Source organism: Cyrtonyx montezumae, unplaced genomic scaffold, assembly GCF_038088225.1.
Source record: "Cyrtonyx montezumae isolate F1298 unplaced genomic scaffold, pur_monq_1.0 scaffold_7, whole genome shotgun sequence".
Lineage (NCBI taxonomy): Eukaryota > Metazoa > Chordata > Aves > Galliformes > Odontophoridae > Cyrtonyx > Cyrtonyx montezumae.
The window spans coordinates 26,451,724-26,468,596 of record NW_027072078.1 but is presented as its reverse complement, the minus strand read 5'-3'; the positions used below and the strand labels follow the sequence as shown (position 1 = coordinate 26,468,596).

Genomic DNA, 16,873 nt, shown 5'->3' with positions numbered 1-16,873 from the left:
CTACAGCAGTGGGGTTAGAACCAGGTGATCTTAAAGGTCTCTTCCAACCCAAACTATTCCATCATTCTGTAAGATGGAATGTACTGGTCTGAAAAACTAAGCATATTCAAGGTAATCATTCAACTGAAGGTCACTTAAGTAAAGGCAGGGAGACTGAATTGGCACAGGTCCATTAGGTAGTCTGAAGAAAGTGAGTTAATCAAGATGAAGCTAATTCTGGTCTTGTGAAACACTAAGTAGACTAAATTGAATCTTGACATTCTTCTCTTGGATGGTGTTTTCTTGAAGCTGAGATACAGGTTAGAGAGGAACTCCTGAGAATGAGCCTAGCAGATAAAATGCTAGATTAATCAGTCTAATGCAAAAAGTCCTGAGAATAAGAAACTGTCCAGATTACTCAAACACTTAGTGACAGACCTCCCTGTCCCTGATGCAGTATCATTTGTCATTCTGTAAATGTTAGGGGTTTTTTTGTTTTTTTTTTCATTTAAACTTAGACAGCAGTTACCATATATAGAAAAAACACAGTTTGGGAAGTTGTGGGGTTGATGTGCAGGTTTTCCGTAAGCTTCTAAACAGTATGTGAGTGACTGAGCTGTTGCTGTTATTATATGTGCAAAGTAGAAAACAGTGTTGTTGCTCTCATTTAATATTGCAATTTTCCTATTGTTTGGTGATATCAAATTAATGACACAAGCCATTTTGTAAATACACCATGTAGCTCATTAAGAAAAAAAGCCAGCCCTTTAAGAAACAGATGCAGAGTACACTTATCACCTGAAATGTACTGACAGTGATTATACACTGATGGGGAAACTAAGGTTGAATAATAATATTAATCAGCTTTTTGCCAAGCTGTTTTAAATTTGTTTTCTTATTAATAAGAAACTGTGGTGAGGAGAGGTTAACTGACTTGAACCTACATAGAATAAGTCAGTTACAGTGCTAAGAACTGCTGTAGTTGGAGGTGAGATCAGTTCCACGGGTTCTTCAGGTTTGCCTCGCACCTGAGATAAGCTGACAGGGAACAGCAGTGAGATCCACCTCTAGCAATGATGTTATTCACACCAGTAGCTGGGTGTGCAACACAAGGTTACAGAGATGAAGGAGATCAAGGAGAGAGATGGGACATATGATGGACTCTATCTACTGCTGTGCTGTAACAAATTAATACTGTAGGAAACTTCTGTTCTTTTGCAAACAGACTCTGCATGTAAAATAAGCAGTTATTTCCTTTTTCCAGTGTATGAAGATGGAGTGCTTGTTAGCTGAGGGCTGACTACTAGGAGAAAGTTCTGCCTTGCACTTCTGCCCCACTGTAGAATTACTGAAGCTCCTCTTTCATCATGTGGACTTCCCAAGCTTCCCCTTGCCAGACAGCAGCATCACTGGTTTCAAGAGGGAGGGCACAAAGCCTGGGTGACAGCAGCAGCACAGGCTTGTAGCCACAGTACTCCTGGGGGCTCTAGTGCTCTGCAGCCTGTCAGACCTGCTTTGCTGATGCTAGTCTTTTGTACACTGTTGTCTTGAATAGAGGCCTAGTACTGCCTCCCTCAGTGAGCAAACTCTATTTAGCAAATACTGTTGTTTCTGCTCCTTGCTTCTTGACCTCATTTCTCCCTCTCTGCCAGCAGTGCACTTTCCTGATTCCACATCTGTTCCCCTTTCTCCTGAACTGCTTTCTGCTCACACTTTTTTTTTTTTTAGTGCAGCTTCCCCATCCTAAGTGTCTATGTTAGGAAGCTAGTAGCCCTTGTAATCTGATTTCTGTAGTCATTCACTGAGCATTGGACAAGCAGATTAGAGTCACCTGGAAGCCTGACAGAGTCTCTGCTCTAGTAACCAGTTTACCAGAGCAGTGAAGGCAGATGCTTTCTGGGAAAACAGTTAGTTTTGCTCCTGTCACTCTTCTATCTGGTGTGAGTGGAACTATATAATATAACCAGGTGAAAGAAATGCTATCAGGTAGGTATCTTTTCTTCCACTGATGAGAGATGCTGTCTTTAAGTCATGGGTTGTTTTCCTTTCTATCTCATGATGACCTCTTGTAGACATTAATCTTTTTAAGAAGGTAATCACCACAATAAGCAACCTCTCTTTGAATCCTTTTATGAGAGGCTACAGTTGTGTTTCTCTGAGATATATTTCTGCTAAGGTAAGTGAAGTATAATGCCTAGAGTGATGAAATAGTTGTGACAGCTTTTCAGAGCCAATATTTGTTTGAAATAATTCGCTATACTTGAAGTGTAGCATAAATATAAAGGACTATAGAAGACTTTCCAAAGTATACAAGTCTAGACTTGTTAAATGTCCAAATCACATTCCAGACCAGTAGCTTGCTCGAACTGCTTGGCTATGGTTAATAACTGGTTTATAGCTCTAGGAAGATGATAGACTTTTTATTTATTTATTTATTTATTTCATTGAAAGGTCAGAGGTAAGCTGTCATAAACAGAGCTAATATTAACTACCAAAGAAACTCTGTTCCAGGGCCTTCAGGGGTATCCCGAAGTTCTTGGTCCACTGCTCTGCATGGGTCAATAACAGCTGTAATCCTTGTAAAACTGAGCTTCTTTTTCAATAAATTGCCTTCTTTCAGCAACTTGGTCTCAAACATGAAATACAGTGCCAGCTAGAAGACAAAAATGAGGGACAAAAGCGAAACGTGTAGAAGCTTTTAATGATTTAGGATATGTGGCATCAATATAAGCAATGTTCTCTAAGGACAACTTCTTGGTATAAACCTTTTCCAGTAAAAAGAGAACCAAATTTGGATGCAAATGAGGGGTGAGTGCTTGCAGAATGAGTTGTAGGTCTGGAATTGCTTTTTTTTTTTTTTTTAATGCAAAACAAAGCCGAGATGCTGAGAGAAAAAATGTCAAATTAGAAGGAAATTCACCAACAACAGGAAAATCCCCTACATTAGGTTATGTTTTCAGCTGTGGACTGTGACCATTAAACTATTGTGTACTAGAATGAAAGAAAAAAGATGTTTTTCATGATACTCTTTGGAGTGGTCCTGCAATGGCCCGAAGGGCAAATTGTCCCACTTTGGATTGCCAAATTCTGTAATATCCTATCTTCAGCTGAAAAGTGGCAGTCATCAAAATACAGTCAAAGTCTATTAACTGAATATGTGCCTGTTTAATTTTGAAAGCATGGACATGATGCTACACCAAAGAAAGTGTCCAAGAGCAGCTGATATGAATTAACTGGAGGGAGTTTACCTGGAGAGGGAACGACTGAAGGGTCTTTCACTACTTTGTTAGTGACATCTTCAGGGACACTTGCACTTTTTGTGACTGCTTGTTCCTGCTGTGCATCTATTGCATTTCTGCTCATGCAAAGCCCATGTTTTGTTTTGTTTTTTTATAATCAAAATGATATCTCAGATCAAGGTGCATTGCAATACTATCTATGTAGCCACAGAGAAATGGTGCATGCAAAGGTGAAATTCTTTCTCAGCAGTAAGTCTGTTTTCACTGCTGGGTTTCTTTTGCGTACGCATAACTTTCTGAAGTTGTCCATGTCAAATTAGTATAATTGCATTTTCAACAATGCTATATTAGTGCAAGTATCAGAGTGCATTTCTAGAGGTCTAACAATGCTGGGGAATTTGCTAGCAGTGGGCCAACTGAACTGATGTATAAATGCATTTGGTAGATAAACAGACTCTCAGGCCTTCCATGGATTTGCTCTCTGTGGCAGTGACAAAAGAGCCATCACTAAATGTAAATAACTCACAAGCAGTGTTAGTCATTAGTAAGGCAGTCTGTTCTAAGGGCAAAAGCAAACAACCCTTTGGCTGCGAAAACTTCCAGTGAAACTGTCGCCAAGAGATTTGGTCTGCTGACTCTGAAGAGATCTGCAGTGAACTCAGCAGGCAGCTCTGTATCTTTGTCCTTTGCAGTCTAAATTGAGACTTTTGATCATGTTTCTCCCAAATTGTTGGTCTTACCGATACTGGCAGTCTATAAAAGATTTTATAGCATTGTTAATGTGAGATCTAGTAACAGCTAGATGTATTTACACTGAAAATATCTGGGGAGGTGAAACCCTTTTCAAAAAGTGTAGTTCAGCTGGCCGGCTGCTTTACAACTCTGGCTGTACATACATGTGTGAATCTGAATCTTACTTTGAGAGATTTTTGTGGAATGTACTACTCTCATCTGAGCTCACTCACATGGAGAGCTTTTTGAGTTAAGCATTCTCCCCAGCTCAGTTGACATATTAGCCTCTGAGCCAAAATTATATTTAAACACCATAAATGGTAAATGTTGCTGAGACAGTCCTTTCGCACGACTCAGACTAGGCATTATTTGGCAGCTAACCATATGATTCTGGCAAGCAGATTCCTCTAATATAATTAAATCTCACATAAGACTAAACAGTGTGTTTGCAGTGTTGTGAACATAAGGCATCTAGCTCTCTATTCTTTGTGTGTCCCTGACCTGTAACCAGTTGTAGCCATGATCTTGTGCAGCTGAGTTGTTGCACTGATTATGTGTATGACCAGTGCTGCAGCTGACTGTGCTCGAGCAAGGGTCTGGACCGGATGGTCTCCAGAGATCCCTTCTGACCTCAATGTTTGTGTGATTCTGTGCAGTGCTGAGCGTGCTGAAGTCCTGATGTCTCAACAGGAGATGTCAGCATTCTGCAGCTCACATTTAAAAGTCTTTAGAAACTCTGGGCAGGCAAACAAGCCAGAAAATTTATTAGAACAGACGATGTGCGTAAAATGTTAGCTGTTTTTGCTAGAGGCCAGGTAGAGCCTGAGAAATCTTTTCTCTTTAGAAATCTTCTTGAAGTTTGTACCCAGATACAAGTATTTGCTCTATTTTAGTTTTGGTAGCACATCTGGGAATGAAAGTGCCAAAGAGCAGTTATTTATTCTTTTTTTGCCTTCTGTATGCACTGATTTATCTATTCTCTTACCTTAGAAAGTAAGTAGCTGTATACTTGCTTTTAAACTGGTATATGTGTACGGTATGACTGATTTGTAGTGGGCTAATTTCAGTGCAGCATGAATATTCCACTGACTTTTTCTTTTAAATATACACCTTCAACACAATAGCTCATCTCTGCTTATCCTTCTACAATATAAATATTTATAGCTGTATTCAAGCACCAAGTTCTAATTCACGTCTAGGTTCTAAAAACTTCAAGTGTACTTTGGCTCAAGCCCACAGCTAACATTAACACCAGTCTTGCAATATATTTGCAGACTGAAAATTATGTAGGTTGATACAAGTCACTCTTTAAATCCCAGGTTAAGAAAAGCCAAAGGATAGGGAAGCATTTTTTTCACCTTAAATTTATAAGAATATGGGTTAATAGATAAACAAATATTTGATATTTTATCTGTGGATAGATTAATTTGCTGTCCATTACGCAAACACAGGAGGGCAGAATAATTGATGAATGGAAAGTTTTTTGTATCCTTACCATTGCCTTCCAAATATTCTAAGAATATAAGAAACTGGAAGGATTTTAATTCTCCTAAATCTCTATGGATTTGATGTACAAAGTGGCTTTTTTAAACATAGATTTGAATGCTTATTAGAGTGTTTTTCTAATAAAAAATCAACCCTTAGGGATAAGTCAATACAGTGAGAAAAGCCTACATCAAAATTGCATTGTAGAAAACACACGTGAGTGTATAGGATAGCCTTTAAATACCTTTTGTTTCATTTCTGGTCTCCTCGGCTAAGCATTAAGCTCTTTGATGTGCAAATGTATAGTGCCTTGTTTGTTTTTTATTTCCCCAAAATCATAAAATCATAGAATGGCCTGAGTTGAACAGGACTTCAAAGATCATATAGTTTCAACATGCTGCTGTGGGCAGGGTCACCAACCACATGATCAAAGCCACATCCAGCCTTGCCTTGACTGCCTCTAGAGATGGGGAATCTACTACAATCTCTCTGGGCAACCTGTTCCAGTGCATCACCACTCTGAGTGAGAAACTTCCTCCGAACATCTAACCCAAATCTCCCCTGTCTTAGTTTAAACCTAATTTAAAACTCCCTTGTCCTATCACCTGTCTAGACAGGGTTTTATAATAAACAAAATCATGCATATCAAAGCCTGAGGGAAAAAAAAAAAGAAAAGATCATTGTGGGTGGGCTTTTACATCTATCATCCTCTGTAATGCCATATCAAATGCCTGTTCAAATGATAACACACTACAGTTCTTCAGAGACTGCCACAGCTGAGCTTTTATATATTATGCCAGACCACAGCTCTGTGCAGAGTTGTGAAAATTCTTGAGTTCATAATTTTAGTAGAGCCTTTGAGAATTCAGTGGTCTGTAAGCAACCTTTGAGAAAATCACAGTATCTTCCACATTATTTTGCCTGATTTGACTTGCATGAAACAAACAACTGTGATTAAATTGTGACTGTTTTTATAAGCTACTGTGAAATGAACTAGTTGCATGATCTGAAACCAAGATATTGAAATGGGCATGTTTTATCAAGCCCACCTTATGTAGTGCTTCCTGATGTTCCTCACAGATTGCTTAGGCATGACCACGCATCTGGATTAACAGACTACAGCAGCAGAAGTGGACTGGGGAAAAGAGCAGGAGGAAAACAATGAACAAGTCAGGGTAGATATATATTTTTTTTAGTCACTATGAAAATACTGTTATGTGTTAAGTCTTATTTTCATTCTTAAAGTTAAACCTACTCCTAATTGGAAGGTATAAGAAGCAATGACTGGGGGAGATGTTAAATGACTGTAGGTGATTAGAGTGTGTTAATGTAATAGGAAGGTATCAGATCTCCTCTATTTCATATCCAGTTGATTACGCATGAGGATGGGAAGATACCTAACAAAGTCATGCCCTTGATGCCAATGTTGCTTTTCTTTACATTCCAGATTTTCTTTCTGGTGCCACAGACTTAAAAATGAGGGTTTTTTGTGTGTTTTTTTTTTTTTTTTTTCCAACCAGAAGCATAGTGATTGGTAGTATCTAAAGGTTTTGTGCTTTCTTCTTCATCTTTCTTCTTCCTGATTTGGGCTCTGCAACCAGCCGTCACTGACAATCATGGAAAATTGAAACCACATCAGAGTTTAAGTGGTGTAAGGGACCTTGAAGCAATGACAGAAAGAAAGCCCTAGGACCAGTTTTCTTTTGTGTGCTGCTTTTCTACAAGCATTTACAAGCTTGAAAATTTGAATATTGTTAAGAACCAGACCTTGTAAGTTGGTCTCTACATGATTGTATCAGTCCCTTCCAAGAAAATGCAATGATTTTTTGATGAAGACTAAATAAAACTAAAAAATTAAACTAGCTCTGGTATTTTGTGTAAAACATCTGACAGAAACTAAAGTTGTCAGTTGTCAGTCACTCAAAAATCAAGTTTTTGAGTGTTTGGGTTTTTTTCACAATCTAGAAGCCTACAATATCAGATTTTAAGTGAAGAGTTATCACATACAATAAGGCCCTATGATTTTTCAATGAACATATAGTGATGATAGATTAAAATTGCATCTTTTTAGTTGTTGCAGCCAGACTAAAAAATGGAAGACAATTTTGGTCCTATTTTACCTAACTTGTTGGTAGAATAAACATAGGCTACAGATCAATGTGTACTATTGAACAGAAGCATAAAATCAGAGATCTGCAATTTAAAAAAGCCTTCTAAAAGTAGGAACAGATTGCTTGTGTTTTGAAGAAAGTCTGTTCAGGTTGCCATGGAGTCAATCTTTTTAGTCATGTATTGTGTCCTAGATGCCAAACATTTGAAAAGAAATACTGGTCGTCTTAACCATGACTAGGACTCTAATTTCTTGTATGATGCTGATTTGAATTAGAAATAATTTATAACTGCTTTGACTTTTTGAGCTTTTATATGCAGAAGATTGCATATCTGTTGCTAGATAAATGCCTCCAATGTCCCCACACTTCAAAGTATGCCAGTAATAGAAAGGACGCCACTTTTATTCACGGTTTGTAGTAAGTTTTGAGAAATCATGTACTACTTCTAGAACTCTACTAAATCAAACTGCTTGCATATATTGGCATAGTTTACAAGGATAAGAATGTCTGCAAAAAGGTTGTGATATACAAAGTTGCCTTTGTTTCTTTCTGAAGTGATTCTCAAGGAATTGTTAAGGTTGGAAAAGACCTCTAAGATCATATAGTCCAGCTGTCAACTTATCAACACCACACCCACTAAACTCTTTTGGAGAAGAAACTTTTCTTAATATCTAACCTGAACCTCCCCTGGCACAACTTAAGGCCTCTTCTCCTACCATTGATATCTGGAAAAAGAGGCTGACATTGCCACAAGGTTCTTCATGGGAGTTGTAAAGAGTGGTAAGTTCTCCCCAGACTTGCATGCCTCCTGACTGAACAATCCCAGTTCCCTCAGCTACTCCCCAGAAGATTTGTGCCCCATAACTTTAACAGCTCCATTGCACTATTAACAGACACTCTGGAACCTCAATGTCTTACAGTGAGGAGCTCAAAACTAAACACAGGTGCTATCTCACTAGTGCCGAGTACAGGGGGCTGTTCACTTCCCTAGTTCTGCTATCACACTACTTCTTATACAAACCAGGATGTCATTGGTCTTCTTGTCCATTTGGGCAGACTGTTGGCTCGTGTTCCATGGACTGCCAAATAACACCCTCAGATCCTTTTCAGCTATTTGGTTTCCAGCAACTCTGTCCTAAGACATTGCAAGGTGTTGTAACCAAAGTGCAGACCCAGCATTTGGTTTTCCTGGACTTCATACAGTTGGCCTCAGCCCATCAATCCAACCTATATAGAGCCTTCCTATCCTCAGCAGTTCCTCCAGTTCCTCCCAATCTGGTGTCACCTGCAAACTTACTGAGAGTGCACCCAATCTTTTTGTCCAGATCCTAAATACAGCTACTAAACAGGACTGGCTCCAGTCCCGATACCTGGAGGACACCACTCATGACTGATTGCCAGCTGGATTTAACTGCATTCACCACCATTCTCTTCTTCCTTTTTTTTATCATTTATTGCTTTTTGCTTCTTTTGCAAGGTCTGTTTCTGTCTGAGGTACAAAGAGATTTTCTGCAAGGCACTGAATTAGTGAAGGAATACATACTGATATTGCTTAGTCAAACAGCTGCATGTAGCATTTTCCCTGAGTAAATAGCACAGAATATAGGAATATGGTGAACTGCTGCAGTTTATTAGTGCAGATAGATTTTACCCAACTTCATGGCTACTTTCTGTGTAGTGTTAGTCACTTACAAGCAGATGCTATAGGAAGCCCTAAGACTGATCAATTTGTTTTGATGGTAAATCAAGTATTTCAGACCATGAAGTCCATAAAAATGAGCTAAGTGTGTCTCAGTCACGTCCTGTATTTCCATTCTCACATGTATCAATGTCTTGCTGCTCAGTGCCAGGAAAAGATTTAAGATGCAAGCCAACAAGGCAAGATTTTGGCTAGAAAAAGCTTTACTGCAGAAGAGGGAAAACTTCCTCTCAGGCAGCTTCCAAATATACATAGAGCTCAAATAGCCCTGGGACAAACTTAACTTCTGGCTTCCAGGAGGTTCAGTGGACTTGCTCAATAGGTGCTTTCAACTTATTATAATCACCATCATTTTATGAATGGCTGTTTCTTTTTGAGTCTGGATCTTTGTGTTACTGTAATACTGTTTCGGATGGCCTTGAAATACACTTGAAAATTTTGAAGGTAGGAATAATCAAAATGAAGTTATTTTTATGTATGGAAAGAAAGCAAGGTTGGCGTTTTAGAGGCAAGACGTAAGAAGTCTGAGCTCAAGCTAAACAAAACAAAAAGTGTATCCAAGTGACCGATAAATATTTATGGCTTCCTACATTTGGTCATGAGCACTACTTCAGAAGCATCTTTCCTGGTCTAGTGTACAATACAAGACATAGTTAAATGACCTTCTTTCATAACTTCTGAATACGATGCAGAGGCCATTGCAGATACTGGAAATGGAGAATAGCTAGTTTTTATTTTTGAAAGTGATTAGTTAAACTCCAGTACTAATCGTTTGATTGTATAACTCAATTTAAAATACTATCTAATCCAACAGTTTGTTTTGTGATGTATGTTGATAAGGTCAGGTTTCAGTTTTTTCCATCAGTGGTCGATTGGCTAAGTGTAATACAGGAAAAAACAACGGTGAACTTATCAACCATACTTATATCCATTTTATACTGACCATCTAATTGACTAAACGGTTTTTAGTTTTATATAGAGTGGAAAATTCCGTATTTCTGTGAGTTAAAAATTTAACTCATCAATCATGAGAATAGCAACTTGTTACTTATTTCATGATTTGTATGAACTTCGCACCGATTACAAGCATTGAACCGTTGGTACAAGTTGGTGGGATTTTTTGTACTTGAGCATGTGTAGTTGGGAGAAATGACTAAAAATCTGTGTGATACTCTACCATATACAATGTATATGGTTAACACTGTATCTGGAGGAAGGTCCCATTTGTTGCCATTTTACTTGGATTACTGATAAGAGCAAGCATCTATACTGCGGTGGATTCAGTGATGCTACTCTCTGAGAGCTGGACAAGGTGACTGACTTCAAATCAATTTGAACTGAAGGTCAAAGCTTGTAATGGAAATTCCAGTAAGAAGCCCCTCTTGTTCTCCTCTTGATTTCACAGAAAAGAAAAGCAGCAAGAAGGCAGAAAGTGCACAGGCTGTCAAATTAAACAAGACTTTTGCACCCATCTTCCTTAAAGGGCTGACTGACCTCAAAGTAATGGATGGAAGTCAAGTGATAATGACTGTGGAAGTATCAGGTGTGTAGCCATAGAAAATTATTATTTAAATAATTTCAGTCTAGCTGCATTTTTTGCCATTCTCCTTTTCTTCTAGCAAGTGTCATTGTGTTTGTAAATATTTCAAGGAACCAGTTTTTGAAAAGCAAAAACTAATGTTATTTAGACCATTCTTCAGGATGGGTGAATGTTGTTCAGCATTAATGCATTCAGACCTATGCAAGTGTTACTTTTTTAGAATAATAATGATCAGGTCATTATCAAATCCTGCTGTTGAACAGAAACTAAATCTTGGAGGATGCATAATAACCTTTGTTTTGAACAGAACAAGGCTGAATTCCTGTCAAGGAGTAGAATTGATGCTGCAGAAGAAAGCAGCGCTGGTACGAACTTTGGTAATTGAAATCCTAAACAGCTAGCACTGTGATAATTGGAAATCACTTCCCCTCCATGTTATATTCAAAAATACATTATTCATCTATATTTTATCTCTGATAATATAGACTTAGAACTGTTTCACATTCCACAGCATCAACAAAGTTAGTGAAATTCCTGTAAGTTTCAAAAATCACATTGCAGGGTCAGGTGGCAGTAAACAATTAAATTTGGTCATTTTCTTAATCATAGTTAGAGGAGAGTTGTGTGTGTCTGATTTTTGTTCTTTCCTATTTTTCAGCAAACCCATGTCCTGAAATTATCTGGCTGCACAATGGGAAAGAAATCCAGGAGACAGAAGATTTCCACTTTGAGAAGAAAGGCAATGAGTACAGTCTGTGCATCCAGGAAGTATTTCCTGAAGACACAGGCAAATACACCTGTGAAGCCTGGAATGAATTAGGAGAAACTCAAACGCAGGCTACACTGACGGTGCAAGGTATGTGAAGTTCTTCTCCACCACAGGAAATGCTAAAAGGAAATCATTCTAACATGCTGGAGGATTGTCTACTTAAAGCAAATGAGTGTTTATAAGGTCTATTTTGAAGGGTGCTAGGTGTTTTCTGTCCGTGCATCTGAATCAAAAAGGATGTTGAGCAGAAGCAAGTTCAAGAAAATGATTTCATTCCAGAACATTATGTAACTATTTCAGAAATGCATTCCTGAGTCCTATTCCTAGGGACAGTGCAAAACTTCTGCTGAATGCAGCTTCAGATTGTAATTATGAGGCTTACTTAACCACGCGCTTAATGTAAACCATTTAATGATGGTTTTTTTTCTAATTAAAGCACTGGCTATTTGGAAAAGCTTTCTAGGAGCCAGGTATCTTCACTTTAACATTAGTATTGTCACGGTAGCTAATGAGAAACACGTAATTTCTGCAATTTGAGAACTGGTTACACAAAATATGGCTTTGAATCTCTGTGTATTATATAAATCCCACAGCAGAAACACTGAAGTACTTACAGACCTTCAGTGATTTGGGTGTTCATTACCTTCATAACCCTAGGGTTTGTCTAATCTTGCTGTAAGTCATTACTTTTGCTCTTACTATTTTTAGCATAAAGGGTTTTAACTCCAGCACTGCAAAGTGCTCTACCTCAGGGGGTGGGCCTGTGCAGTGTTGTTACTGTCTTCTCTGAGGTCTACCCTCTATGGTCTTTTTTTATTGTTGTTAGATGCAGTTTTATGCAATTGTTAATGATTTATTACATGATCTCTGAACTCAACAACAGTCACAGTACTGTCAGTTGCCCTTAAAGCTATTCCTACCCATATTCTCTAAGGACAAATCTTCAGGATTCCTTTCAGGGCAGCTTTAAAGTCCTTTTGTTTTGTCTTTAATATACTATATTGAGCCAGTAAAGTGCCAAGTAAATGATTAATTTTAGTACCAACATTAGTGACTTCCAAAATTAAAGCCTGGGTTATTTTCAGATTAAAAATTTATACCCTATGTGTTCAAAACAACTTTGCTTTGTTTGCTTCACCTGAAATTAGTGTATTAGTTACTTTCAAGCTTGGCATGTTCTCCTGATTTGTAAACTTTGTTTGTAAACTGCAGAACCTCAGGATGGCACTCAGCCCTGGTTCATTAGCAAACCAAGATCAGTGACAGCAGCTGCTGGGCAGAATGTCCTTATATCTTGTGCCATTGCTGGAGATCCTTTCCCCACCGTTCACTGGTTTAAAGATGGGCAAGAAATAATGCCAGGAACAGGCTGTGAAATCCTGCAAAATGAAGATATCTTCACACTGATCTTGAGAAATGTACAGTCTCGTCATGCAGGGCAATATGAAATTCAGCTCAGGTATGTCTATAATGAGAAGAGTTTGTTCCCTTGGAACAATTAGTTATACTTACCCTAAAGCCGTAGTTTCTGCCTGAACAAAACAAATCCCTTCTATTTCTACCAAATGATAAACTACTAATGGAACTAAATATTGTGGAGGGATTAAAAGATCTAATCAAACAGAAAGAGGAAACTCAAGAAGAATCAGGGATGACCAAATAGTATACAGCTTATTTTGGGGTCTTGAAAAATAAAGCTTTGTAGCAGCAATATGGGAAGCAGTTTAGGTCTCTAGCAAGAGAAACCACAAGAGTGTTTCTGTATGAGTTATCTTTTGTCATCTTTAGCATTTCTTTGCATATTTGTAAGGATACCTTCTTTCCATGGAACTACCTCACCCAGAAGGCCCACCATACTGAATTGTTTGATCCACAAATTTAAGCAGAGAAAATGTTTCCCTACTGTTTTTGAAATGTCTGAATTTTATACAGAAGTTGGAGTCTCCTCTTTCTGTCATATCTTTGAAAAGAGGCCTGATTTGAAAAGACCCTGATTCTTTGGGCTTCTAGTCAGTTCTACAAAATTTGGAAGAACTATTTTAATTTATTTCTCTTATTCTTTTACTGGTAAAACTACTGTCTTTTAAATGAAGCATCAGATTTGTTTTACCTTTTAGAAAGTGCTGTAGCATTTTTCCACTATAAAAGTGAAGTCTGGGCTTAATTACATATTCCCTGTGTGTTTTTAGAAAATGAAAGGTACGACTTTAGACAGTTAAATGTCATCATTCTCTGCTATTCACTGTGCATAGATGTATTGCCTTACATGGCTAATATTTGTGACTTTCTTTATAAAAAATTATTTAAATGTCATGGTCAATTAAATCCGTTACAATGTAAGAAGATTCTCTGCTCCACTATTTTTTTTTTTGCTATTTTTTTAGTCCCAACTGACTAGTCCAGTGGATTTTTTAGGCAGTGCGATATTACAAAACATTACCATTTCACTTCTGTGTCACTTGCACTTGACTTCCACTTGCCTGCTGTTCTTTTTTTTTATTTTTATTTTTGGTCTTACGAACAAGGTATTTTTGTTTCATATCCTTCAGACTAATACAAAATTCATAAAGTAAATGATTTTTTTTTTCTTGCATATAAATCACTCTTGTCTTCTTAATCAAAGGAGGAGGGTACTTCTCATTAAATTTAACCCATTTAGCCTCTGACCAGTGACTTTAATTTCATATAGTTATGGTTTATTTTTCAACCATTGTCATAAATGGAATGAAGCTATTGCCCCAGCAATGGGCATGTCACTGTGTAGATGTCTAGTCTTAAGGTATGTTTCCATAGACTAACACAGGCAGCCACAAACTATCCTCTGTAGTTTGGTTTTACAAGTCAGATTAGGTAATCACTTTTCATCAGGATGGTGTGCTTGAGAAAATTGTAGCTGTTTTTTTTTATCAAGATTCCCTATAAAGAGGTTTCTCTACAGTTAATTGCCAAGTCCTATGACTAGCATCTATGTAGGTAGAACAATATGCGCCATGACCTCACTTGCAAATAATCTCTAGTAGATTTATATTTGTACTCTTTGTAGTAAAATGGGAACAAACTCAGACTAATTACAGAAGGATTGGCTTGTTCACAATAAGCCAAGGCCATTAATGGCATGCATAATGTTGATTTGTGAAGGTTATGTCTACATACATCCCTTCATCTAAAAAAAAGCTGGAGATCAGTAGTGTTTCTAACACCCAGCATGAAAATAATACTAGAAGGACTAGAAATGCTGCATTACAGTTGCTAAATGGTTGCATTAAGGCTGCTCACCTCTACAAGAAATGGCAAGCCCAAATGTGAGAATTGCTGCTACCTTCTATGGGTATGTGTTGTGGTGGTTCCACTTGAGATGAAACAGGATGAGATTTTAGCAAAATTTCAGGGATGAAAAGTGGAAAAAAAGGGGAAGAGTAAAGGAGTGTCCAGAAGGCTTTATGTAGAACTTTGACATGGAGATTTTGGGCAAGATTTACCTAAATGATGAGGTGTTGTTGATAATCACCCAAGCTAAATCACAGAAGACACTCATCAAGGTAGAAGCCAGAAAATATCACAACTCTACACTGGAACTACAAGAATTTCTTAGATAACTTATTTCATAATAAGGAGGAGAACTTCTGAGGAGGGTGGGAAGAGCTGAAGTGTTATCTAGAAAAAAAACACAATAGACTACATTCTAGTTTCATTTATTCCCTCAATCCTTTTTGGAGAGAAATAGCTAGGGATCCCACAAAGATCAATGCATTCATGTTGGCTTACTCTAATCCATAATGACTAAAGCTGTGTTGCAATTAGAGCCAGGGAATGCTGCTATCTCTTTATACCCTGCTCTTATTTGTAAAAATTCTGTTACTGTTCAGGAAACAGAAAACTATATGCTTTAAGACAACTGCTTATATACTGTGAATAATAAAGAAGTATCTTCCTAAGGAATATTCATGGAACTAAATGTTAGCTGTATAGTTTCATGTTTCCAGTAGAGCTAAAATAATTGTCAGCAGCAAATAATCTCATCAGAATAGACTTTGAACTGCCAGCTTATCTCTAGTGGCTGACTGAGAATTGTTTGGATATTCAGAAGCAATCTTAAGGGTACCTGCAAGTAGGAGAACTGCATTTAAGTGTCTTTCTATCAAAAGCTCCTACAAAGTCCATTAAAAATGTGGAATAACTGAGAAACCACAAGTCAATTAACTGAGGAGCTTTTAGAGAAGCTGACAACATACAGTGGGCTATTTTAAATCACAATCATTTTCTTTTCAAATTAACTGTTCAGCTCCTTTTCATATATTAATTTTAGAGGCATTTTGCATAGCTGCTTTTAGGGAGTCATTCTCTCTCCAGTTTCTTTACTTAGTCTGGGCATGGTTTCCTACCAGTGTTATTTGTTTTCCCATTCTCTATTATTCTAAGTCCTAAATTCTGTTCATACATCTTCACATTTCTGCTTTAGTGTTGGCTGTTCACAAATTAAAAGTGAAAATTTTAAAACTCTGTTTTTAAAAGTGGAGTTTAACAAAAGATCTTCCTAGTTCTTTCTTCTTTCATCGGATTGAGCTGACACAAGGGTGGTGAATCATGTGATTCATCAAAAAGCTGGTTGGCTTTTTTTCTTTCTTTCCCTCAGTACCACTTAGGATATGTTCTTGCATTGCCTTTTGCTGTATAAAGAACTAGTAAGTCTGACTTCTAAGGGAGCTGTCATGCTAGCCTCTCCTTGTCCTTGCTTTAAACTTACATAGACCTCTAATTCCTCTATAATTTTCCATTTTAATTGTCCTGATAATGTTCCATTGGGCCTATTCTTGCTCAAGCCTCCAAGAATGGTGTTGCATAAATATATTTAAAAAAAATGCCAACAAGAAGAAAATAACAACATCAAAAAACAATTTCATGCACAACTGTGATTTATCTGCTGAAATCTGAGCTTGCTTGCAAAATGACAATCCACGCAGTTGAGGGACAAGAGTATCAGTAAAGCCATCACAATTGAAATGAGAAAGAAAAATCAATTTTTAGTTCAGAAAATCACTGGCATATTTTTCTCCTTCTCTGCATTGCATCCTTCCAGTGATATCAGCATTAGGATCCTTTCACCCCAGTGTGCTTCTTTCAGTCGATATATGTGTCTTAAATGCAAAGGCAAGCAAAGAATTTGAGAGTACTGGTCTGAGACTGTTGAGCAAAACCTTCATCTTTGTAATGGTAAAGTCAGCACTAGTGACCTCAGAAATCCTCATGTAGTTTCTTAGGAATATCACCTCTTTATTAACTTTTGTCTTCTTAGAAGCTGAGTATTTCTCTTTTCTTTAT

The 16,873-nt window shown here is 37.6% G+C and overlaps 1 protein-coding gene across 1 annotated transcript in view; it reads left to right on the top strand.

The window, feature by feature from the left end:
• Nucleotides 1–16,873, top strand: part of MYLK (myosin light chain kinase) — a 98,137-nt gene that overhangs the window by 11,409 nt on the left and 69,855 nt on the right. Inside the window, exons 5-7 of the mRNA XM_065751179.1 lie at nucleotides 10,651–10,788; nucleotides 11,444–11,641; nucleotides 12,767–13,013. Coding sequence (XP_065607251.1) covers nucleotides 10,651–10,788; nucleotides 11,444–11,641; nucleotides 12,767–13,013 — 583 coding nt within the window. The remainder of the gene's footprint in view (nucleotides 1–10,650; nucleotides 10,789–11,443; nucleotides 11,642–12,766; nucleotides 13,014–16,873) is intronic.